Source organism: Aulostomus chinensis, chromosome 5 (assembly GCF_037954235.1).
Source record: "Aulostomus chinensis isolate RoL2024-O1b breed Wild chromosome 5, RoL_Achi_v1.0, whole genome shotgun sequence".
Taxonomy (NCBI): domain Eukaryota; kingdom Metazoa; phylum Chordata; class Actinopteri; order Syngnathiformes; family Aulostomidae; genus Aulostomus; species Aulostomus chinensis.
In genome coordinates, this window is record NC_141324.1 from 31,620,735 (window position 1) to 31,646,481 (window position 25,747).

Sequence of the window (25,747 nt, forward strand, 5' to 3'; positions counted from 1 at the left end):
GTCCACATTCAATTTAAAATCCTCCTGCTTACATTCAAAGCCATCCACAACCATATCTGTCCGAACCTCCTCCATCTTCCCACTCCCTCCCGTGCCCTAAGATCCTCTTCCTCCATACACCTGTCTGTCCCCTCCGCCCATCTCTCCACCATGGGGAGCAGGGCATTCAGCCGCTCTGTTCCCCGCCCCTGGAATTCATGACCACCCCCACTCAGAAACATTGACTCACTCGCCCACTTCAAATCACAACTAAAAACTCATCTGTTCAAATCTGTGCATCCAACCTCATGGAAATCTCTGTGCCTCTTTCTGTTGTTTTGATGATTTTAGATGTGTGTGTTTTTTTAATGTGCTCTGTACGGCGACCTTGAGTGCAAGAAAGGAGCCTTTATTATCTTTTATTATCATTACATCTGGATGTTTAACCAGGAAATGAAGGCAGCAGTGTTTCCGACTCACATGATGTTCTCCACAGATTTGGGCTTGATGAAGATGGCGATGGGGTAGAGCTGAGCCAGCTGAAGTCTCTTGATGGCGTTCCCTGATACGTCCAGGATGCAGTGTTTACCCTGAAGGGCGAAACATACACAGAACTGTCATCTTCAGGAAAGGAATCAACATTATGACATCACAGGAAATGACCTGCCGGCTCCAGTCAGGAACATCTGACCAATCACATGTTGCAAGGTCAGTGATCTCCACCTGCTCCCCAAACACACGTCAGCGTATCGATGACCGAACCCAGGGGTCATTCAGGTCCACTTTCATTCAGGAACGAGGCCCCACCACCAACGCGGCATGTTTGGATGTCCGTTATGGACACCGAGCTTTATAAATGAAGTTTTATTTGATGGCAGTAACTGCCATGGTGATATCGTGTTAGCAGATGGCGGGGAGCTGCCGTGATTGATGATGATGGCGTGTCGGTGAAGATGAGGACCCTCAGAGCAGTGGTTATTACCTTCTCTGCAACCTCTCGGACTGACTGGACGCTGGTTCCGTACAGGTGGTTGTTGTACTGTCCCGCCTCAATGAACTTATGGTCCTGGATGTCCTTCTCCATCTGCTCCCGGGACACCACAAAGTGATAGTCTCGGCCATCCACCTCATAGTCGCGCTTGGGCCGTGTTGTATCTGGGTTGAGGAAGGGGAAAAAAACCTTCTTCAGACATTCATCACTTCCTCTTCGTCATAAATCTGAGGGGACTCACGTGGAACGCAGGATCCAAACTTGTCGGGGAACTCTGAGATCAGGTCGTCATTGATACGGTCCTTCATCGGACCAAGGATGATGACGGGCCGCGTGTAGTTGACTGTCGGAGAGAACACAAGTACCTTTAGTTGCTATTGTGAGCTGCGTTCTGACGGTCTCTTGATTCAGGGTTAATAATGAACGGAACGCCACTGTCATTGTCTAGAAACACAATCTAACCAGGTCCAAACACTTCACAACTTTCTTCCAATATTGTTCCTATTCTTTATGCAGCTTTTCCATATTTGCATAATGTTCTTTATTTAGAAATATATTGTTTTTGTTATTGTTCGTGCTAGGATCTCATAACTAAAGCTGGGGAAATGCCAGACGACTCTACAGAGGAAGGAGCAGTTGTGCTGAACCTGCACCAGTCAGACCCCACTGGTCGGTGGAAGAAACAGACTCCTCCAGACTTGTTTGATTTGTTCAAGAAGACTCTGGATGCCAGGCTGCACGGTGGTGCACTAGTTAGCACTGTGGCCTCACAGCAAGAAGGTTCCGGGTTCGAGCGGGGTCTTTCTGGGTGAGTCTCCATGTTCTCCCTGTTCCTGCTGGGTTCGCTCTGGTACTCCGGCTTCCTCCACAGTCCAAAGACATCAATTTGGGGACGAGGCTGATTGATTCTCTAAATTGACCGTAGGTATGAGTGTGAGTGTGAATGGTTGTCTGTCTCTGTATGTTGGCCCTGCGATGGACTGGCGACCTGTCCAGGGTGAACCCCGCCTCTCGCCCGTAGATGCTGGGATAGGCTCCACCCCCCGCGACCCTTAATGTAGGAATAAGAGGTAGACGACGATGGATGGATGGACTCTGGATGCCCTTTGGTGGTGTGTGTGATCCCTCATCCAGCCGGTTGTGACATGTGTGACTTCCAGTTTCCCAGTTGCCATAAAAGGCTAGTCAGTGAAAGTCCCAGTCTTGTCATAGTCTGCTATGACTGTGACGGTTGTGTAGCGGATCCCAGCTTTACTCTCTGGTGCTCTCTCTCTAGAGCACTTCACCAGTGGATGATGGGCGTGCCCAAGATGTTAGCCACGCTGGCTAATGTGCTAACACAAAAGTGATGTCCTGCTAGTAAATTATTAAATTCATTAAGTGCTCATGTAGAGCAATGATGAAGTCATGGTGTACCTCATCCCTGACATGATCACTTCCTGTAGGACTACAAAAATAGCTCATCCCTTAGTCAATAAAAAAAGAACTGAAGGTCTTGAAATACTTCATGGTCAAAGACGTGAAGGGTCTGAAACATCAACTAGTTTGGTCATAGACAGCGTCGATATTGTCTTCATCTCGCGTGATTCCTAAACTGAGCAGATGAACTGCTCGGCTACTTCATCAATATTTTCAGAGTCATTGGTGGTTTTAAGGCGGCCCGGTGGAGCAGTGGTCCTCACGTTGGACCCCCAGCAAGAAGGTTGTGGGTGGAGCCCCGGCTGCAGCACGGGGTCTTTCTGGGTGAGTCTCCATGTTCTCCCTGTTCCTGCTGGGTTCTCTCTGGTACTCCAGCTTCCTCCACAGTCCAAAGACATCAAGAGGGACCAGGTTAATCCAGACTCTAAATTGACCGTAGGCGTGGCTGGGAGAGCCAATGGTTGTCTGTCTCTATGTGTTGGCCCTGCCATTGACTGGTGACCTGTCCAGGGGGAAGGCTGCTGGGATAGGCTCCACCCCCCCCCCCCCCACCCTCAACAGGAGAAGAGGGGGAACATGGAGGGAGGGATGATGGTTTTACCTTCCTGCTGAGTGACAGGCTCATACGACAGAACGTACTCCTCCTGTCCACCTGCAAACACACACATAGGTCAGCAGAGGTGACAGTTCCACTGATATGAACAAAGAAGCAATGAATGAATAAATGAGGTGTGAGGGACGACGGCTCTGCTGATTAACAGGGTCACTGTGACATCACCAGCCTTGGTCCTCTCTGGTTTGTCAGCTCAGGGGAGACGAGGCTCTATTTGATCAGTGCACTCACCACATGTACTGTCTCTATTTCCTGTCAATAAAAGGGTTCTTAGAGGAACGGGACGTTCTTCACCTCCTCTGATCCAAACAGACATCCGGCAGTCCTCACGGTTCTTGTTTTAATGCAGAAACTGTTTTATCTCATCTGACATCAGTTTCTCCAGACATACACGAATAAATGTTCTTACACTCCCCTCCAAAAGTCTTGGAACAGCGAGGCAAATTCCTTTATTTTAGCTGTAGACTGAAAACATGTGGGTTTGACATCAAAGACACAAGATCAACTTTTATTTCCAGGTATTTACATCTGGATCTGGTACACAACTTAGGAGATATCATTATTTGTAACAGAACACCAATTTTTAGGCGAGCAAAAGTATTGGAACAGATAAAAATAAATTAAACTGACCAAGACAGTATTGAGTTGCAAATCCTTTACATGCGATCACTGCATCGAGCCTGTGACCCATTGACATCACCACACTTTTGCATTCTTCTTTTGTGATGCTTCCAAGCCTGCAATGCAGCCTCTTTCAGTTTGTTTTGGGAGGTTTCTCCCTTCAGTCACCCTGGAGCAGGTGCATGCTCTGGAGGGTTTCAGCCTGGAGTCTGACTTGGCCAGTCGAAAACGGTCCACTTTTGGCTCCTGATCAACTGCTTTGTTGTTTTGGGTCATTATCTTGCTGCATGGTGAAGGATCTCCCAGTCAGTTTGGGTGCATCTTTTTTTTTGTTCATTTGAGTTCATTTTGCTGCTGCCATCACTGGTTACATCATCAACGAAGCTTAATGAGCCTGTCCCAGGAGAAGCCATGCAAGCCCAGGCCATGGCAGTACCGCCACCGCGCTCCACAGATGAGCTGTGTGTTTGGGATCATGAGCAGATCCTTTCCTTCTACAAACTTCAGCCCCTCCCTCACTTTGGTAAAGGTTCATCTTTGTCTCATCAGTCCACAAAACTTTGTCCCAGAATGTTTGAGGCTTGTCTCTGTGCTTTTTGGCAAATTCCAGCCTGGCCCTCCTATTCTTCTTGCCAATGAGTGGTTGGCATCTTCTGGTGTAGCCTCTGTACTTTTGTTCCTGAAGCCTTCTGCGAATAGTAGACTGTGACACCTTCACTCCTGCCCTCTGGAGGTTGCTGCTGATGTCACTGACAGTTGTTTTAGGGTCTTTCTGTGCAGCTCTCACAAGGTTTCTGTCGTCAGCTGTTGTTGTTTTCCTCCCTGTGCGACGTCTGTTCCTTCGTACTCCAGTGGTGTCTTACTTCTTCGGGACATTCCAATTGGTTGCTCTGGCTATGGCCAATGTTTGTGCAATGGCTCTGATTGGTTTTCCCTCTTCTCTCAGTTTGACAGTTGCTTGTTTCCCACCCACAGACAGCTCTCTGGTTTCCATGTTGGTTACACCTCTAACTATAAATCCAGTCCTCACAGGCAAAACCCGAATCTAAAAATGAGCGTTGACATCCAGCGCTATTTAGTGTTTGAGTAATCAATGTAATAGGACACACCTGGGCAACAAAACACACCTGTCAGTCACACGTTCCAATACTTTTGCTCACAAGAAAAATGGGTGCATTCAAACAAAAGGTGCTCCAGATGTAAATACCTGGAAACAAAAGATGTTGTGTCTCACACTCTTCTTTTGATGTCAAACCCAAATGTTGACTGTAAGTATATTTTAAAACGTGTAAATACATAGATGCACTTTCATATGTAGACATGCATACATGTGTGTATATATACATATATCTCTCTCTATATATACATATATATGTACGTAAATATGTATATGTACACATATATACATATACAGATATATATGTATATAAATAAATACATATGTATATATATATACACACATATATACAAATACAAATGTATTTCTACGTATTTCTCTCTTAAAGACACACACACACTTGTGCAGGAGTGTGGCGCTGCATTCATCATTCATGCAGTTAGCAGGAGGTTGAGCTGAGCTGAGCTTGTGCATGTGTGGTTTGTTAGCGTGTTTAGTCAGCATGATGCTCAGGTAACCTGATAAAGGTTACAGACAAAGGTTACCAATGTTACTATTGGCTCCTACCACACAACGGTTACCAGTAGTTTTAGGAACAATTGACTGGAGACAGTTGGACAACATCGGAGACGTCCACCAGTGATTCTGGGGTTCTACTTCTGCTTCATTCATGGTGTGAGGCTGGTTAGTTCCACCATGTTTGAGGAACAGGTGGCGTGGGAGTGGTGAGAAGGAGGTAGGGGTGTTTGCAGGTGAAGCAGCCACTGAGACGGCAACGTGGAACACTTACGGTAGCTACTCTCGCTATCGCTGGCATTCGAGGTCACGTGTTCTGTAATCACAACAAATCACAGGTCAGCTCGGGGGGGGGGGGGGGGGCACCTCCTGCCAGAGCTGCGGTCTGAGTGTCCACACATCAGTCACCACATAGACCCCTCATTAGAAGACAGCGGATGGTTTTTAGTCTATATTTAGGAACCCAGGGTCTACGTCCGGTCTGGCGTGAGTGCGTGGACACAGCAGAGGCGCTCGAGTGGGACAGCGAAAGAACAAGCAAACTTTCAGTCTCGTGTTGTCCATCTGCTCCTGGACAGACGGGACGTCACACACAGACATTCAGGATGACGTCACCGTATGTCCCGAGAGCAGATTATTGTCGCCGATAAATGACATCATGACACGAGTCATAAAGAATAAATGTCCTCAAATGACAACACTGCTGCTGATCAATCGATCCAATCTATAAGTCACAGGAAGGAGGATGCTCATGATCAATTAGCTGGAACGATAAGAAGGGGACAGCATAACTCCATCCTGGAGACACAAGCTGGTTAAATTTGTGATCAGCTAACCAGCGGACACTATCACTGCCCACACGTTAATAAAGGGTTGGTTAACCACCATAACCAAGTAGTTGAATTTCAGAAACGGTAACATTCAATGTTTCTTCATAGTTCAGTCGAACACGAAAAATGTTTAACTGTCAATGTCGGAGTTTCACGATAGTGTGTTATAAACCATTTATTAACGGTTTGTTAAACAAATGTAGATCATGTGACCCATGGACCTCAAACACTTCAACCATTTGAGGAAATACAGATAAACATTTCGTTCACAAAACATTCCGTTACCGCACAGATGAACATTCATGGTGTTGTGATGAACTCAAACTAAACCCTTGAACAAGGCAGGAGATGGAGAGGCTCCCACAGGGAGGTCGAAGCAGCTGACGATGGTTCATTTGTTACTTGGATGAGATTTCAGCATCATCTCAGTTCATCTCGTCACCACATGAAGCAGAAACGTCAAACTGTCCTCAGGATGGACGCTGGAATGTTTAGGAAACCTGGGTGATGGTTTGTCAGCTGTGAGAACTTCCAATCCTGGAAATCACTTTTTTAAAGATGGAAGGAATTCAGTGATGTCATGATGATTGACAAGTGGGTGGATCCTGCAGGTGAGACCCACACAGGAAACAAAGAGGCGGAGCCAGAAACTGATGACTGTAATGCTGGTTTGAGTGAAGAGATGGAGCTCTGACCTGGTGGATGCTCGCCATTCAGGATGAGGAAGAGGAGGGAGGGAGCAGGAAGAAGGGAAGCTCTTATTTGAGTCCAGAAAAAAATGGCGAGCAGCACATTTTCTACTTGGCTAAGAATTCTGTGACGCTGTGTCCGACTACCTGTAGTCTCTAATGACAACTCCATAACAAAGCCAGTTTAAAAGTTGTTAACGTGTTGTCATGACAACACGTAAAAACGTACCCCTTTACCATAGAAGCCCTCTCCTCCCTCTCCGTCGCTTCGACTGCCTGTCTTTGTTGCTCTCGTCACCCACGGTTAACTGGCGACACGCATCACTGTCGCGAGCACTCGGTGAACTTTGGTTTTTAAAGTGGCTACAAAAATAAAGTAGCTATTATTATAAATCATTAATTCAAACCCACAATGTCGTTATTTCAGCATCATTTGGATCTGTTTATTACAGTTTAATCTATGTTGATGATGTCACAACCCAGTCATCAAGACTGCGATGATGTCACGAACCAGTCACTACAGTGACAGGGTACCAATTCACATAATCAATCAGTACCACATTTCTCTTGAACACATCAGGAAAGGGCAAGACTTTCCTGGGACACAGGCTACGTTGCTGTGCTCTCGCGCGTGATGTCACACCTGTCAACAGAGCAGCGGTGGCGAGTTTTAAAGTATAGCTTGACTTTTCAAACATGGATGGAGACGATGCTTGCAGTAATGTTGTGATGCAATGTGATGTGCTGAAATGTCAGATATGAGGTAACGTTAGCTCAGAGTACTAGCAGCACGCCTGGAGCTAGCATAGCGGTCGAGGATGTACCTGACCTGTCCCACCTGTCGTCAACTCCGCTGTGCAATGTTTCAGGTAATTAAACAACTTGTTCTTCAATTAGTTTTTGATTCAACCTTTATTACCGTCCAGGTATTTAACACTACCGCTAACAGTGAAACTCCTGTCGAAGTCCGATGTTTGGACTTGTGAATTCCTGCTGCCGGTGAGAGGCGTCTGAACCAGAAGGGTTGAGCAACCCTGCAGGAACAGGAGGCTTCGCATTCACCAGGAATCAACAACCAAGAAAACTTCCTTTGACATAAAAGCAGGGGGAACGAACTCTGCCGCCCAGATAGAAACATCTATCCCCCCATCCACACTGAGACCTTCCCCAACAAGCTGCCCAAAGAGGGGGGGGTTTAGAAAGGAAACAGGTTTTCGAAATGTAAGTGGTTTTACAGGCGAAAGCTGACTTGAACTGAGGCGACAACTTGAGATGTGAATCCAACCCTTGTTCCGGAATCTGCGAGGGCCAGGAGGATCCTGGTGGAGGTAAAGAGGCTGGTGGGGGTGTAATGGTGGTTGGGGCTGGGTGTGTGTGGCAGTACTTACTGTGGCCTTTGGTTAGCATTTCGTCGCTGTTGTCCTGAAGTCAGTGGCACCATGTGAACAACGAGGAAAAAACAACCACAAGAAACAAAGTTACTGAGTTACAGCGACAGACAGAGAGAGCAGAGGGAACGCCCACAGTCAGCAGGGCTTCAGGGCGGCCATTTTGCCTCCAAAGATGAGAGGGCGGTGCTTCAGACTGCTCAAATGATTTGCTGTTGCTCTGCAACAGTATGAATATGAATGTCGGGGGACTGTGTTTATTAGCCCGGCCCTGTTGCCATGACAACCATTGCGTTTGCAGCACGCCGCCACCAGCTGACCTCTCCTCCTGTCGCTGACTAATCGTCTGTTAGACCGCCTCCCCTCTCGCGCTGATACTTACGGTCAGCATCGCTGGTCTCCTGCTCGCTCGCCTCTTTGCTCTTGTAGAACGGAAACTTTCGGGAAAAGAGGTTCTTTTTACGCTTGTCATTGAGGGACTGCTGAGGAGGAAGAGGAAGAGGGTGATGGAGTAAAAAAAGAGGAGGAAGAGAGGGACACGGGTGTCTACTGGCGGTTTAGACAGAATGAGTTTGTCGCGGTCTAGCTAACACGTGTAGCAGCTGACGGTACCCACAACAGCTCTGCTCCTGTGTCTTTAACGATCACAACCGTCACTTTACAGTCAACTTTTAACCCTGAGAACCCGCGAGTGGGCTTGAATCCGTCGCCTACGTTCGCCCATGACGCGAACGCCAGTCTATCAGCCATTTTGTGTCTTTATGAAAACCAAATCAATTTTGAGAACTAAACTTTCCACAATGCAGTCTTTTTTTCAAATGGTAGGTAAATTAATGTGTGTTTATCCCAAAGTTTTTTTAAAATTAAAAACCTTTGTTTGCAAATCGACATTTTCTGTTTGCCAGTCAAAAAGGTTTGTGTCCGTGACCCTGAGGGTCTGTGACGCAGCCCAACAAAACAGGTTTGAGAGCGTCACTTGGAAAAGTGTTGCTCACTCTGGCAAACACACACAGACGCTGCTTGGAACCTCCAGCCCTCCTCAAGAACACCAATAGAGAATGGAAGTGCCCTTCATTAGGTCACGCCCTGCTAACACACCTGATGGTGACTGGCCAATCAAGCTGCACCAAGCAGGTGAGGCCTCAACACAGCAGCAGGGGAGCTTAGGTTTGTGAAGCGCTTTTGTTGGCACGACTCTGCATGGAAGTGAAATGGCCCTGCAGCCTGCAGGTAGGCACAAACGCACTTCATCCAAGCTGGAGGACGCCTGGTTCAGATAAAAATGCGGTTGTAGCTTGTTGTCCATCATATTGCAGTTGGATAGATACCTTTTTTGTTTTTTTAAATAGTGTTTCACTTTCAGGTTATTGAACCCAGGAGTTTGAATCTGTGAATACGGTTCCAAATTTGCCGACTTGTAGGAGCCAAGCTAAACAACTTCAGCCAGCGGCCATAGGTGGAAGCCCACACCGGCGTCCTGGGGCGTGGCTCTGCTGATGACCACTGTTGTGTTTGTGAGGTATTCAGCTTGTTCTCTTGTAAAGTAGCAGCAGTTTGACTGCCTGGTAAGGGTTGATTGCCTGAAGCTGTGCTGCAGCCTATCCTTACCACGAATCTTGCCCTGGCAGCCTTTGCGGGCCTACCTGAGAGTTGCTGAACAGGACAACATGATGCCCTCACCTACACGCCACAGCAACTTCTGTCACTCTGTCAGACTGGTGGCGTCCTATCAATCATTCTACCAGCCAAAAGTACAGAAACCCATCACTCTGGAAGATGGAAAGAAAGGTGCAAGAAAGTGAGGAAGAAGCAGGGATCAAGAGTAGGTGTGAGACGTTGGCTCTGCAGACGTAGGAGTAGACTTCCTCTGCCAGTCCTCTGCGCTCTGTCTGCAACAAACTGGACCTGACATGTCTTAAAGAAATGTGGCTCAAAGATGACGTGATCGCAGGTGACACCACACTAAGCTGACAGACACGCTCACAGACATTCTAGCCGCGGGGACGATGGAATGTTAAAATGCTGCTGTCATTAGTTCTGTGGGCCAACATGTTTTAATTCCTGGGGATTTTAACTCATGATCTCTGAACATCTGCCTTCAGCAATACCTGGACTTGCCTGGCCATCTGATCCAGACTCTGGACCGTTGCTATGAGAATGGTATCAAGACTGCGTCTTGGGAATTCCATCAAAAGGTTATTAATGTCCTTCCCAAACAGAAGGTGGTAGGGAGGAGACAGGGACCTGAGGCAGGTGCCGGGGTGGTCGCACACATGGAGACAGCAGCCGAGGGGCCGTTCACAGGAAACCAAGCTGTCAGTCTTGACTTGTTGCTGACCAACTCTCAGATACCAAACCATCCTAAATCAAACTTTCTGGAGACACAGTGTTGGACACAAAAACTGTGAATATACTCCCAAATAATAATTCCTGGTTGTCAAGATCGTTAAAATACTGTATTAAGGAAAGAAAGGCTGTCTTTTACTCTGCTAGTGTGCAGTTACTGGGTGAAAACGGAGGACATCTCTGAGGCAATAATGGATAATAAAGATAAAGTAGAAAACAAGCTTCTAACTGGTCATGTAAAGCAGGCATGGAGGGCTTAGATCCATGGGTGGGCAGCAACAACAGTGACACCACAGTAAACAGCAGTGCACTCTTTAGAAATGAATTAAATATGTTCTATTGCAGATTTGGTTCTGTGGAGAACAGCCAAGAATGTGACTACCGATGTAGAACCCTCCCTGCTCAACCATCGTTTATCATTAAAGACGGGCACCCTGCTGCAAGTCTCCTGAGTTTAACAGCGTTCACAGCAACCACCTCCTCAGAAGCTCCCCTCGGTCCTTTCCTAGTCACGGCCAGTAAATCAGGTGGCTCCCCTCAAACGTCTCTGAACCAACTTTTCACTCAAAGGACGAGGACGAAGGTGAGGAGCATTGTGGCCGATAGCTCCCGGTGAGGACAAGGAGTGAGGCTCCTAGCTGTGTTTTCTCCAGATCTCCTCCCATTATCTTAATGATGCTGATGTTCTCGAGTGTAGCCAGCACAGACCGGTTTGCCTCCACACACACACACACACACACACACACACTCTGGCAACATACGTCATTATTCAAAGATGACCAATCAGGGGCAAATGCCAGAGCGCCATTTCTTATAACTTTGTTCCCTGGCAGGAGGAAGTCGATTCTCACTGGGTTTCCACGGAAGCTCTGAGCTCTTCCAGCGCTGGGCTTGGCTGCACCTGTAACTCTGCCGTGAAGAGTGAATAAACCACTCATAGATTAAAGGAGTAGCCTCTTGGTCTTTTATCCCCTGAGCCGTGTTAAGACAAAAGGTCCGGGTGAGTCCACCCAGGAGGGCGGGCTCAAATGCTCCCTCGCCAGTTTAAGCTTTGAGCTCTAGGAGGCTACAGAGTTCCTCTGACAACCAGAAATAAGAGTAAGAAGTCTTTCGTCCCAGGTACCGTCAACATTCTTAATAACAATTAAATGACACAAGCACACTTACAAGCTCCCTTTTGTTCTAAGTTCATGTGTTTTAATGGGATCATCTCTGTTTCCTCCGAAGTCAAATTTCCACCATGGTGGATGATGAAGGTCCATTCCAACATCTCATGTTGCTGAACAGAATATGAAATATTCATTCATTCATCATTCACTCCATCTTCCTTATCCGTCCTCTTTGTGTGACAAGCAGTGGCTTCTGCTGTGGCTGCTGTCACCCTGGCAACAACTGGCCAGTGGAGGTGTGTCATACATCTGTTCAGTTGAGGTCCCGCCCACGAGATTCACAGAGATTAGACACAAACCTTTTAGAGTTTTGACTCCCAAACGAAACTGTTTGACTTGCGAACAAAAATTTAAGATAATCACAAATTATGTGGCTTGTGATAAAAAACAAAAGAAAACAACTGCAGTGTTCATCATGCTGCAAACAGGCAGCAGATCTGCTCTGGTTTTTATGTCTCCATCATGGGAGGCCGCGTCCACTGCAGGGTCATGCAACCTGGGAATCAATGCTGATTAAACATTTTCCCATTGCTTACAAACAGCAGATGTTAGCGAGTTCTTAGACTGAAGAGTCAACCCTCACTGGTTGCCACGGAAACGCAGGACTTTGGACCAACATAGGTCAGGAGATGGAGGACGGGAAGTGCCTGGAGTTCAGAGGGTTAAGACGCGTCTTTTAAGAAATTACACGATGCAACTGTGTGATGCGTTGGTGGCTGTAGCGTCTGATGAGTCGCTGCTGTGACAAGAAGTAATGATGATGTCGATGATGCAGGCAGAAGAGGAAGCAGAGGAGGATGTGGACATGCAGGTAACATGCAGACTGGAACAGACGCATCCATCAGACCTGCGTGGAGGCAACGTTCAGACGTGTAGACCTGCTGCTGTCTGTCATGGTTTCGTTTCTTAGATAGACACCAAAAACTCTCACGGCGGACAGACAGCACCGTGGTCGTGTCAGATCAGGCAATCGTAGTGACACACATTGGTTGGGAGGAAACAGCATACGGGCCATCGCTGTAGGCCATCTTGCAATAGTTGCCTGTATGACGTGATGCTACTGTAACCCAGTGGTTCTATAACTTTTTCTGTCATTCCCCCCCACGCCAGATTTTTTGACACAATGGGCCATGTTTAACTTTATTGACCTATTAAAAATTATAAACATTCCTTGAGTTTTTTCAGAACGAGAAAAAATGAAATAAAATGTGTTTCATCCCTGTCAAAATTCCGACGTCCAAACATTAGTTCCCCCCTCACCGGGGGGAATTTTTTTCGCGGCGGAACCATAAACAAAGCGAAAGGTGAGGGGAAACTGATGTTTGGACGTTTGCCCCCCCTGGGACGCGAGTCACACACTTTGAGAAACGCTGCTATAACCAATAACATTACCAGAGAATATTTCAGCTGACAGCCACGTCCCCTGTTGTCTTGGCCAAGATAGTCAAGTCTGAGCACCATCATCCTTTCAGTCAAGCAACATGGAAATTTCACACTTTAGGAAAAAAGGCTTTACCACAAAATGGTGTCAGGCGCTATTATTGTGGCGTAAGCACTCACTTGAATCAGACGTGAAGATGGTTCGTGTTCTGTTTAGACTGGACGGAGAGACAGCAAGGTCAGTGTCTTCTTCATCTCCATCAGGAACTCGGAGTTGTCAAAGACTACAAACATCATCACCTTTGTCGTGGTCTTCTCCAACATCAAATTACCGTAACTTAGAAACGTGTCATCTCACAATCATCTTGACTCCAACCCCAATCACATTTGTTCCTGATGAACACTTTTGCCTTTGAGAGGAAACAGGAAGCAGTCCAACAAGTCCCTGCTTGCACAAGTTGCAGTGCTGATTTTACTAAACCTGGCTTTGTTGAGTCCGTCTTTATTAAGACCAGTCTTCAAACTCAAGCTTCATCTGAACCAGGGATGCACTGGCCAATGGAAAAAGGGGGACAATTCCCAAACAGACGGTCCAGCCCAGGCCGGCCAGGCCGCGGAAAACCCCCCAAAAAATCTGACAGGCCCACATAATTTCTGAAATACACGATGATCTTTTAACAAGGTCGCACCGTAGCCTACATGATAGCCACAAAGCACGCAATGTATTTATACTCTATTCATGCTACGATCCATGATCCCTGCAATACTGTTTCACTAAAAATTGCACATTTTGGTTCTCCTTATATTGATTTTTGTAATCAAACAACAACACCGGAGGGGGGGTCGTGTCCTGAAAGTTGTGCTGGGGGTCATGCATGCCCTTCCTGCCCCAGCATGGGGTGTTAGCATGCCTTGCAGAGTTTACAGCTGACGTGAGTTAAAGTGACACGCAGTTTTTACAGGCAGTATGGAGGCACCAGGGAGGCGTTCGGGTGGTGAGGAAGGAGACGTCTGAATGACATGCGGTTAACGAGCTGGTTTAGTCAGAGACTCGTTAGTGGGTGGAGATCAGGTGGCTGCGGCTCAAACACACTTCATCAAACGAAACACTGTTTATTCTGTTAACATGCACATTAAATCAGCAGCATCAGTCCTGAACACTGAAGCATCCATCGCCTCATCCAGCCTGGACCAGCAGGTCACCTGACCTGTGACATGCATCCTGACTGGGCCGAGCTTCAGAGATGCTTCAGGTCCAAACCAGATCCATTCACTGCTGCTTCTATCTGGTGATGTCAGGAGGCGGAGCCACTCACCCCTCTGTCTCGAGACTTGGCGTTGAACTTCACCGTCTTTAGTCTCGCTCTCTCCTTCTTCTCAACCCTGCAATCACACAAGACACAAGTTATTGACACTTCCTGTGAGTCATGTGACTGTCAATCATCCAGGCAAAGAGGTTTAATGTTACTAAAGCAGGGGTGGGCAACCCTGTGCCATGGAGGGCCGTGTGGCTGCAGGTTTTCCTTCCAACCCAACCCTTTAACAGGTGATTCCACTGATTAACACGCTTCTGTGGCTGCAGGTGTGTCAATCAGTGGAATCACCTGTTAAAGGTTTGGGTTGGAAGGAAAACCTCTCTGTGGCACATGGTTGCCCACCCCTGCACGAGAGGAACACAATAGCTGTCAGGGGGAGGAGTTACAAATGAGTGAGGCCCTATGTTGCCATAATAATAACACCCAGGAAAGTGAACATGGAAGGATGGTGGTCATGTGACTAACCGTCTCTTGCTAGGGATCACGCCCACCTCCTCCACCTCGCCTTGTGCCGTGAGCTGTCTGGCCTGCCACCACTCGTCATCAGAAGCATTGACCACATGAAGGATATCGCCAAACTTGAAGTTGAGTCCCTGACTGGGCAGCCCCGAGTCTCTCGTCTTATCATAGTCGAAGAGCGCTCTGACACACAAAAACACAACTTCAATCATTTGTGCACTGCTTTGTTGTGTTCTAGTATGCAGCTATTCTGATGAAATGTTTTAATTCCCCTCCAGCCTGACAAACCCTGGTCAAAGCGCTGTTGAAATAAATTTGATCCTGACTGTTAGCTGCTTTCTTACCGGACGTACAGCGACCTCTTCTGGCTGGTCCGCAGCGATCCAGAACCAGAGCTAATGCTGCTGTTCATCATCTGCTCCCTCAGGTCATGGATCTTCGCCTCGAACCGGCTGTACTCTGAAAACACACGCGCTAGGCTTGTTTACCAGGCTTGTTCCTGCAGGTTTCAACAAGTTCAGTTAAAGATATTTTAAGACCACTTAGAGAATTTAATACTTACCAATACTTGACCAAAAAAGAAGTTATTAAGAACAATTGATTAATTTGGCATGAGCCAACAAGTCCTGCGCTGTTGAAAATCCCTTAAAGTGGGACCCCAGGTACCTGGACTGAACCCCCTCTCGTCCTTGGATCGGACGTGCAGGTCAAACTGCTTGGTTTTGGTCATCTGGCTCAAACTTTCATTGAACATCAAAAGAAACGGACCGTTGTTGCTTGAGGGATGAGGTCTCTCTTGATTTATACATCTGAACCAAATTTGGGGACGTCTGCCATTTTGTCAGCACCACACATAAATGTGTTAATGTTATCAGGTAACGCGCATTTAGAAACTTCACCCACAGTGGCCATCAAAAGCATTCACTCCCTTTTACCTTTTCATTTCTTTTATAAATGGAATCATGGACATTTGGGGGGGGTTGACAAAAAAACTCTGAAATGGCAAAGATGAATCAGAATTCTCCAAAGTAAAATATCTATCATTTAAAAATCTATCATGTAGAATTTGTGATTGCATAAATATTCACCCTCTTAAAGGTGACTGACCTCATTAAACAGAGGTCCATCCAGTCGGTGCTAGGAGAGTCACAGTTTGTGAGACTGAGCTCACCTGAGTGTGAAGGTCCATCCCTGGTTCCTCAGTGCTCCTGGTACCACTACACCATAAAGACAGAAGAGCCCTCAAGAACCCTCAAAGAGAAGGTTGTTGAGAAGTTCTAGTCAGGGACCAATATTAAAAACGTCCCAGTACCTGAACATCAGTTCAAATAACTCCGTAGTGGAGACACAAAGGACTACGGCAGGTGTGTCAGTGTGCGTCTGGCAGCCGTTCACCCTACCTGAGGGACAACTGAGATTGAACAGTTTTACAAAGAAGAAAAGAGTCAAACTGGTGGCTTACAAAGCAGTGACAAGAGCGGCTCCTGCCTACCTGAGCCCCTCATCCTGGTCTACACGCCCTCTCACCGCTACGCTCCACCTGTGACAGACAGCTGGTGCTCCCAGCCCATCATGGCTCTGAGTCTCCAGCCTGGCTCTTCTCCTCTGTTGCTCCCTCATGGTGGAATGAACTTCCCAACTCCATGCGACCCTCAGAGCCCCTCCCTGCTTTAAGAGCCGTTTGGAGGCTCAACTGTTCTGGGACCAGGAGGCCCTCAAACCTGAGCCTCCTCCTCCTGGTCCTCGGGGTGGACCGAGTCAGGAGGTCAGAGACCGGCTCTGAGTGAACTCAGCACTGACAGTGGAGGATACTGAAGATACTGTTGATGAATCATTGGTTGAGGATTTATTATATTGAGAAAGAAAAAATTGGCATTTCTGCCACTAGGTGGCAGCACCTGCAGTCAATCAAACTTGAAGCTCTTTGTCGCGCTCGCTCAGGTTCCTCCCTCCAGTCTAAATTCTTGCTTGTGTTGTATGTCACTTTGGACAAAAGCGTCTGCCAAATGAAACTCTAGAATTGTGAGTCCAGATGTGCCAGACTAACTGAGACCTCTCACACCCTCAGGGCTGTGATTGAGGCTGTGACAGACGACCATCACCACAGCTAAATATGCACTCTTGCTGCCATGCCAACCAGCCTGGCTCTTTGATGTTGCGATCCACGAGTATGTTTGGTAGCCCATAAATCTAGGTTCCAGACCAGGGTGGGGTGACTACCCCCTACCTACAGAAGCCAAACTTGAAGAGCCTAATATATGTATATAAATATATTGTAGAAATATGAATATTTCAACAATGTGTCAAAGAAGCTAAATTTTTGTCAAAAAGCCAAATTATAGACTATGATCCCATTCATAAAAGCACACAAAAGATAAAATCTTGGTATTTAGCTGCAGTTTTCTGCATCCCAAAGCACCTTTGTTTTAAAGGGTTGGCATTGGCTCAAACGTGGTTCAGAGTGATTCTCTTAGACTGAGTGGGTGATTGTAAAGCAATGACCCCGATTGATCCTATTTGAACTGAATTCTCACACAAGGTGCAGCTGGCTTCAAGATGTTCAAGTCCACTGGTCTAAGCACAAAACTGAACCTACTTTTCTTCGGGTATGAAACTCATATTCTTGAATTCAAGTCTTTTTGAGACTCCACGGTAATTCATTCAAGTGGCACCACCACCCTACCTCAACTGTGGCTGGGCCAAATTATCTTTTCTTTCCAAGGAGAGACAGTTCAGAACATGTGAGAGGAACAAACTGCTATGCGAGGTCATGTGACTTTCTGCAGGCGTCTCACCCTCTGGCCTGTAGTGGGCGATGATTGTCACCGTCTGCCCTGCATTCTTCAGGGCTGCGGCAGCCTGTTCATGAGTGGCGTTACGGAGGTCGACACCGTTAACCTGAACAGCAACACAGACATAAATGAGGGGGAAGAGGACTCAAACTCAGTTTAGCTGGACCTTCAAACACTTCAGCTCTCTAGCAAGTTGGTGTTGGTGAGGTTAGTGTTGGTGTTGTGAGCGTTGAGCTTGTCTGCATGGATGTTTGTCTGTGTTGGGCTTGTGAGCGTTGGGAATGCAGGTGTTGGTGTTGTCTGCATGGATTTTTTTTTTTTTTTTGGTCTACCCGTTACGGAGAGAGGACGCTGGCGTTGTTTGTTTGCTGCTTCTCCACCGCTATCTTAACTGCATTTATATAGCCCGATTGCTTTCATAGTTCTCTGTGCTACTTTTGCGGTTTTGGGATATTCTGCACTTGTACGACTTTTACAACCCTGTGCACTTGTTTTTGTGGATTCAAATCCTAAATCCGGTCAACATTTTTTTAGACCGGTGGGGTAGCCCGATAGCTAGTCCCCTACCTGCTTCAGAAGATTTCCAGCCATTAACCCTGTTTCACCTGGGAAATGGCTCTCACATCACCTTGATGGAGAATTTTTGAGGTTTCTTTTTTCCACCACCGTTTCCAGTATCTGGTGCTAACGCTGTCTGGCTAGCATCCCTCCTTGGATGCTTGGTTATACCAGCTCGCAACTCTGCTGACTAAATCCCGCAACCACTCCCCATGGGCTTAACATCCCCATCATCAAAGAACTTGGTCGAAAATTCTCCTTCCATAACCAGACAAGCTGCTCGGCTACAAACATTCTATCTCTCTGGTCATTCGTCGCAGACCTGACACGTCATCAGAGCACCGTTGCTCCAGCAACCATCAACATTGGAAATATCGTGGGATCTCTGCAGTCCAGCATGGGACACACCACGAGATCTCCGTACTCCCAGCCGGATACATTTCATGGAATGGATTCTAGTCTGCGTGGAGTGGATTTTAATATTTTGTAATCTATTCAGAGATCCATCCCACAGTCATCGGTTAACTTCGAACTTTTCAACATTCAATCCATGAATAATAAATCCACACTGATTGAAGAACATATTAGGGAAAAAGGACGACTTCATTTGTCTGACGGAAACCTGGCACCAGCCAGAGGTTTACTCTGCACTAAATGAGGCATGTCCTTCCAGCTGCAGTTACTTGGAGGCAGCTCGCAGCACTGGCCGTGGTGGTGGCCTAGCTGTCAATTACCACCAGGACATGGAGTTGTCCCCGATCTCGCTGCCCAGAACATCCTCCTGTGAGTGTCTTGCATTTATATGTAAGCCCTCCTTTCCCATGACTGTTCTCCTCATCTACGGGTCCCCAAAACCCAACTCTGCCTTCATCCTGGAAATGTCTGGTCTCCTCACAACACTCAGTACTACCTCTGGCAATATCATAATTTTGGGAGATATAAATATTCATGTACACACCCACTCTTGCCATCCTGCAGCTGATTTCTTTCAGCTGTTAGACTCTCTAAACCTACAACAACATGTTGATGTCCCCACACACTCCAGGGGTCACACACTCAATCTGGTTATCTCTAACTCCGTCCCCATCAGCAAGCTTCAGGTCTATGACCTTGGTGTTTCAGATCATGAGGTAATGTCAATGGAGCTGCCTTTTCCCTCCCACACACCAAACCAAAGCATCAGATTAATTTCAGAAATCTGAAAAGAAAAAGAAAAAATCAATCCTGAAGCTCTTGCCCTGGACCTCAAACTTTTCATCCATTGCCCCGCTGACTCTCTCTGTCGCTGAATCGGTTGACTTCTACAAAAGTCCCTGAGCAGTCTACTGGACCTCCACGCCCCCCTAACATGTAGGTCTGTCTCATTCTTGTGCTCAACACCCTGGTATACCTGTCAGCTGCACAAAATGAAGACAGCTAGGTGTGTCCTTGAACAGCAGCTCAAGGCCTCTGGATTGACTGTCCAAAACAGGCATACAGGGAACACAAGAGAGTGTATCCAGATTCTCTGAGGGACGCATAGTCCCAAATTTTATTCCACCATAATCAACAATAGTCCTGGCAACTCCAAACAACTATTTTCAACAAAAAAAATCAACTCCTTAAACCCCCCTCACCCTCCCACTCTGAGACCAAAGAGGAGAGATGCAACATGCACATCACCTTCTTCAAACAAGAAGTCAAAAACATCCACTCACACCTCTCCACTCCTGTCGTCCTGTCCCCCCAGGCTGCTGACAAACTGTCTGAGGCTGTCCAGCACCTTTGCTCCTTCTCCATTGTCAAACAGGAAGAAGTAAAGGCCATTGCTAAAAAAATGAAGCAAACCACAGGCGCTCTTGACCCTTTCCTTTCAGCACGACTAAAGGCAAACATCTCTGCTGTCTCGCCACTCATCATCAAGATCATAAACCCCTCCCCGCTGGCCTGTCTTATGCCATCGTCATTAAAAACTGCTGTCAACAGACCTCTACTGAAAAAACTCACCCTGGATTCAGATGTTCTCAGCAACTAAAATGGTTGCAGCACAACTTCATCATCACCTCAAGCACAACACCCTATTTGAAAATTTCAGTCTGGTTTCTGCCCTGACCGTAGCACAGACACAGCCTTGGTCAGGGTCACCACAACCTCCTGATAGCAGCAAACACTGGCTCCCCATCCCCACTCATCCTCCTGGACCTAACAGCTACTTTTGATACAGCTGACCACAACATCCACCTCAACTGCCTGCAACACACGTGGACTTTCAGAAAATGTTCACAACTGGTTCACCTCTTACCTGACTGACAGAACCGAGTATGTCACCCTGAGTAAAGCACAGTCTCACACCCACAATGTCACCTGTGGTGTCCCTCAGGGCTCTGTGCTGGGCCTCACCCTCTTCACCATTCACATGCTCCCCCTTAGAAAAGGCATCAGTAAACACGGTTTTTCATTTCATTGTTATGCCGATGACACAGCTTTATCCGAGGACAACCCCAGCGTCTTCTACTCCTCTGCCAACACACACACACACACACAGACCCCCTGCCTGGAGGAGACGGAGCCGCGTATGAAGCTCAACTTCCAACAACTCAACAGTCCAAAAACAGACGCCATCCTGGTTGGCACTCCACATCAGCTCCGCTCTTCCACCATCATCAGCATCACCTTCTCCGGCCAAAACATCCCCCTTTCCACATCCGTCACCAACCTTGGCATAAAAATGGATACCCGCCTCACATTTGACATCCACATCGAAGACCTCCGTAAGACATCATTCTACCACCTCAAGAACATCGCCAAAGTCCGTCCAACACTCTCCCTGGCAGATGCAGAGAAGCTTGTCTATGCCTTTATCTCCTCTAGGCTGGACCACTGCTGTGCACTCCTCACCAGGATCCCTGGCAAGAGCATCCAGATGAGGGTGCACAAATCCAAACACATCACTCCCATCCTGAAGTCCCTTCATTGGCTCCCTGTCCCCTTCAGAACTGAATATAAGATCTACCTCCTCACCCACCAGTGTATCAACGGCACCCTCTGTTCTGTAACAACTCACAAACTCCAAGCCCACAGAACCTCACTCCACAGTATGGGTGACTGGGCCTTCTCCTCTGTAGCTCCAAGACTGTGGAACGCTCTCCCTGACCCTCTGAGGGCCCCACAGTCTACTGATTTTTAAGAAAAACCTTAAAGCATATCTTTTCAAAAATCTTTTTTTCTAATACTTGTTTTATATAAGTTCCCCTTGTTTTAACTATTATTAATCCTGCACCTTTAAAATCTGTCTTTAATTATGTATATTTAATTCTGTCTTTAACTAATTTTACTCTGTACCACTTTGAGATTGTTGTAATATGAAGTGCATTACAAATAATATTTCATTATTATTATATTATTATTATTATCATTATCATCATCACCATATTACTTGTCAGAGAGGGGGTTGTGAGGGTTTGTGTTGCGAGCGTTGGAGTTGTCTGCATGGATGTTCGTCAGCGTTGGTGTTGACTTTGTTGGGGTTGTGAGTGTTTGTGTGTGTTTTTGTTGTCTGCATTGGGGTTGTGAGCGCTGTTGCCAGTGTTGTTAACTGTGCTGTTGACTGGAGTGTTGTTGTTGGAGCATGTGCGTACGTACAGACACCAGTCTGTCTCCTTTTCTCAGCTCTCCACACAGGTCTGCTGGCCCTCCGGCAAGGATAAAGGAGATGAATATCCCTTCACCATCTTCACCGCCCACGATGTTGAAGCCCAGACCTGTCACTCCTCTGTGCAGCACCACCTTCCTCGGTTCCCTTTTTAACGACACGGCCATGACATCATTTGATCTTACAAGGATGTTGATGATGGAATAAATGATGTGATGACAGGTGACTGAAGCCATAAATCAATCTGTTAGTTAGGTTGTGATGACGACGATTGTGGTCCCTTGTGATTGTGGAGAAGTGAAACTTTGTGTTTCTAGTTTGTATCTGCCCAGGTACAGCATGTACACAGACAAGCCATAACATTACCACTATTGACAGGTGAATAACATTGATTATGTCATGATAATGGCACCTGTCATGGGGCAAAACCATGATGGCTCAGACAACTGGGTCAGAGCATCTTCCTCCTTGCAGGTCTAGCTGGCTGGTCCTGGTCGACTGTAGTTAGTACCTAGACCTACCAAAAGCGGTCTCAGAGAGAACATCAGCTAACTAGCAACAGGGTCACGGTGGAAGAGGACCAAGGTTGATGTGTGCAGGGGGGTGTAGCCCGTGTTGCCCGGTTCAACAGAAAAACAATTGCAGTACAAAAAATGAATGCTGGTTCTGCGGAACAGTGTCAGAACACACAGGTACTGCCTGTGTAGCCTCAGACAGGTCAAAGTGACCACGGTGACCCTGGTCCACCACTGAAAGTAGCCACAATTACAATGTAAGCATAAGACCTGGACCACAGTGCAATGGTACAAGGTGGTCCCTAGTGGGCAAGACTTCTTTTAGCAGGATAGCGTGCCCCGCTACACTGCAAACATGGTTCAGGAATGGTCTGAGGAGCACAACAATTTCCTGGTGTTGACTGGGCTCTTAAATTTTCCATCTGGATCCAGTCCAGCTTCTGGTCCCAGACACCACAGCACACCTTCACAGGTCTGCTGGAGTCTTCAACCAGTCCAAGCTGTACTGGCAGCAAAAGGGGGACAAGTCAGTATTTGGCAGGGGGTGATACAATTATGCTGATCAGCATAGTCAGTCCTGTGCAGGTTTTAACCATCAGGGGGCAGAACCACTGCAGTGCTCCACACAAACAGGATAAACAAAGCTGTCGAGGCTTTGGTTATATTTCCATTGGTGTTACCTAGCTCCTGATGGACTGACCTGGAAGTGAATTAGAGCCAACTGGGGTTTAAACAGGATGTGATCATCTGGTCATGGTCATAAACTAGTTTAATCTCCTGTTAGTGCTCTATAAACCACAACATTCACAGTCTTTGGAACTTGTTTATTTTGAGCATCCATTAACTCTACATCCAGGTTTGATGCAAATTTGCTGAGGATTAATTTGACAAAGAGGGACTAACATTTTTGGGAATGTTGTAAAAAAATGGGTAGAGATTTTAGGACGGGTTTAGGATGTCAGGGAATATGTGCGATAGACAGCACAGGTGCTGCACATACATCAACGTAAGGTGTAAACATCTGGATGTGTGAACAGAACCTTGCCACTGGCCAGTATAACAGTGAGATGTGTCCTCTTCCATACACACAAACATTTGCATGCGTTGTCCTGCTGCCTCCCTTGTGGAACAAACATTCAGTGAGGCAGAGCACTGGTCATCGTTCACGCCGGTTGTCAGCAACTTCAGTATCAATGATTTCAATGAATCCAAGCACATGCAGCTGGTCAAATTAAAATGCTCACACCACAGGCCTCTGATGGCGTCCAGGCATGTCCAACGCCGATGTAACCCTATGATCAGTCCTGTTCTCAGAGAACTTCTGAGGCCGCTGTTCGTCTACTTGTCCAATGTCAGTGACACAAAATATTTTTTACTTGTAAAGGGAATAGATTCTCAGATTCTAATTGTTGCACAATGGTCAGGTATTGCTCTTATGGACCAGCAGGGGGCACTGTATCCAAGCCATTCACCATCAGCAGCACTAATTGACCTTTCGACCTTTAATGGAATTCTCTCTTTGTAACTGTGTTGCTGTGGCAGCAGCGAAGGTCCACCCCTCACTGCTACAGTGACGCCAGGGGCCTGGTTTGGATCATTCAGTTGTCAAATGAAGATTCAACTTTTCACTTTTATTGAAAATGGTCTGAAATCAGAAACAAGTTGAGTCACAGTTTGTGCTCACCGGGTGATGTCATCATCTCCCAGCATGCTCTTCGGTGTTGGGGAGTAACGTCCAGATGATGCCGGTGGTGGGAGGGGCTGTCCCAGGAAGCTGGGGGGGCTGATATGGTTCTCCATGTGCTGAGAAAATGCTGAAACACACAACAGTTTAAATCAACTACATCGAGAATCACCACCACTTACACACACACACACACACACACACACACACACGTGCGCGCACGCACACACACACACACACACACACACACACACACACACACATCCTTGTACTGATATCTTTGTGGGGACTTTCATGGACATAATACATTCCCTAGCCCCTCCCCCTGGACTTAATCAGAACCTAATTTTCACCCCGACCCTAATCTTTGAAGCTGTGGGGACCGGCTAAAATGTCCTCACTCCATTGGTTAAATGCGTATTCTAGTTCTCACTGAGTAGCAAGTACAAGAACACACACACACACACACACACACCTCTCTGCTGCTGATGAAAAACAGGACATGCCGCTCTGCCACACTGACCTCCCGCAAGCAGGCTTAAGTCCCAGCTAAAATGTCCAACTCCTGTTTCCATCTGACTAGGGGAGGTAAACTAAACTAGAGGGTGAAAACTGAACCTCGATCTGCTGATCACGTGACCATGGCTGGAAGTTGTTCAGACTTCAAGAGGACTTCATATTTTACTTCCTGCAAATGAAATGTCGTCACTTAAAGCTATCAAACAAGAGTTGTCAAAATCATTGGTCAGTCACATTGTTGTGACCCTCAAACCAGCAGCGCACCATCACTATTTCTTCTCCCAACAACTTGACACACAGCACCCACAACGACCCGCCTCCCTATCGCAGAGCCCCACCCCCTAGCTCTGCTTCAATAGGCCTGGACTGGTGGGGATCTCCCATGATGCACTGGGCTTCTCTCTCCTCCTGTCCTCCTTCCTGTCTCACAGCTGCAGGTCACTAACTGGACTTCTTCCTCTGAGTCCTGGTGCTTCTCACCTCCCAGATCCCTGAATGATGCTGCTGGAGGAGGAGGCTGCAGACCTGCAGAGACTCAGGCTGATGCCTCCTTCCACTAGTGGGTCTGGTACTAGTAGTACCACCACTAGTAGTACAAGTACACCTCCCAGATCCCTGACTGCTGCTGCTGGAGGAGGAGGCTCCAGACCTGCAGAGCCTCAGGCTGATACCTCCTACCACTAGTGGGTCTGGTACTAGTACTACTACCACTAGTAGTACTGGTAATAGTAGTACTACCACTAGTAGTACTGGTACTGCTAGTACTACCGTTAGTAGTACTGGTACTAGTAGTACCACCACTAGTAGTACAAGTACACCTCCCAGATCCCTGACTCCTGCTGCTGGAGGAGGAGGCTCCAGACCTACAGAGCCTCAGGCTGATGCCTCCTACCACTAGTGGGTCTGGTACTAGTACTACTACCACTAGTAGTACTGGTAATAGTAGTACTACCACTAGTAGTACAAGTACACCTCCCAGATCCCTGACTGCTGCTGCTGGAGGAGGAGGCTGCAGACCTGCAGAGCCTCATGATGACACCTCCTACCACGAGTAGTGCTGGTACTACTACTACCACCACTAGTAGTACTGGTACTAGTAGTACTACTACCTGTAGTACAAGTACACCTCCCAGATCCCTGATGTTTGCTGCTGCTGGAGGAGGAGGCTGCAGACCTGCAGAGCCTGATGATGACACCTCCTCCCATTAGTGCTGG

The 25,747-nt window shown here is 47.2% G+C and overlaps 1 protein-coding gene and 1 long non-coding RNA gene across 21 annotated transcripts in view; one reads left to right on the top strand and one right to left on the bottom strand.

The window, feature by feature from the left end:
- Window positions 1-25,747, bottom strand: part of dlg1b (discs large MAGUK scaffold protein 1b) — an 86,374-nt gene that overhangs the window by 8,180 nt on the left and 52,447 nt on the right. For 11 of the 20 annotated variants that reach the window (XM_086204749.1, XM_086204744.1, XM_086204742.1 and 8 more), the window contains 12 exons: window positions 24,014-24,143; window positions 21,805-21,961; window positions 17,629-17,731; window positions 15,178-15,292; window positions 14,840-15,016; window positions 14,375-14,441; window positions 8,546-8,645; window positions 5,531-5,572; window positions 2,991-3,041; window positions 1,212-1,313; window positions 962-1,134; window positions 460-569 (listed from right to left, as the gene is read on the bottom strand). In XM_086204749.1, coding sequence (XP_086060875.1) covers window positions 460-569; window positions 962-1,134; window positions 1,212-1,313; window positions 2,991-3,041; window positions 5,531-5,572; window positions 8,546-8,645; window positions 14,375-14,441; window positions 14,840-15,016; window positions 15,178-15,292; window positions 17,629-17,731; window positions 21,805-21,961; window positions 24,014-24,143 — 1,327 coding nt within the window. Of the gene's footprint in view, window positions 1-459; window positions 570-961; window positions 1,135-1,211; window positions 1,314-2,990; window positions 3,042-5,530; window positions 5,573-8,163; window positions 8,198-8,545; window positions 8,646-14,374; window positions 14,442-14,839; window positions 15,017-15,177; window positions 15,293-17,628; window positions 17,732-21,804; window positions 21,962-24,013; window positions 24,144-25,747 lie in introns of all 20 variants that reach the window. The other 9 variants (XM_086204743.1, XM_086204748.1, XM_086204763.1 and 6 more) reach the window with 2 other exon arrangements.
- Window positions 9,291-11,340, top strand: LOC147262211 (uncharacterized). Its single transcript, XR_015115986.1, has 5 exons — window positions 9,291-9,393; window positions 9,527-9,682; window positions 9,792-10,114; window positions 10,266-10,358; window positions 10,855-11,340. It is a non-coding gene; the product is annotated as an uncharacterized LOC147262211 (long non-coding RNA).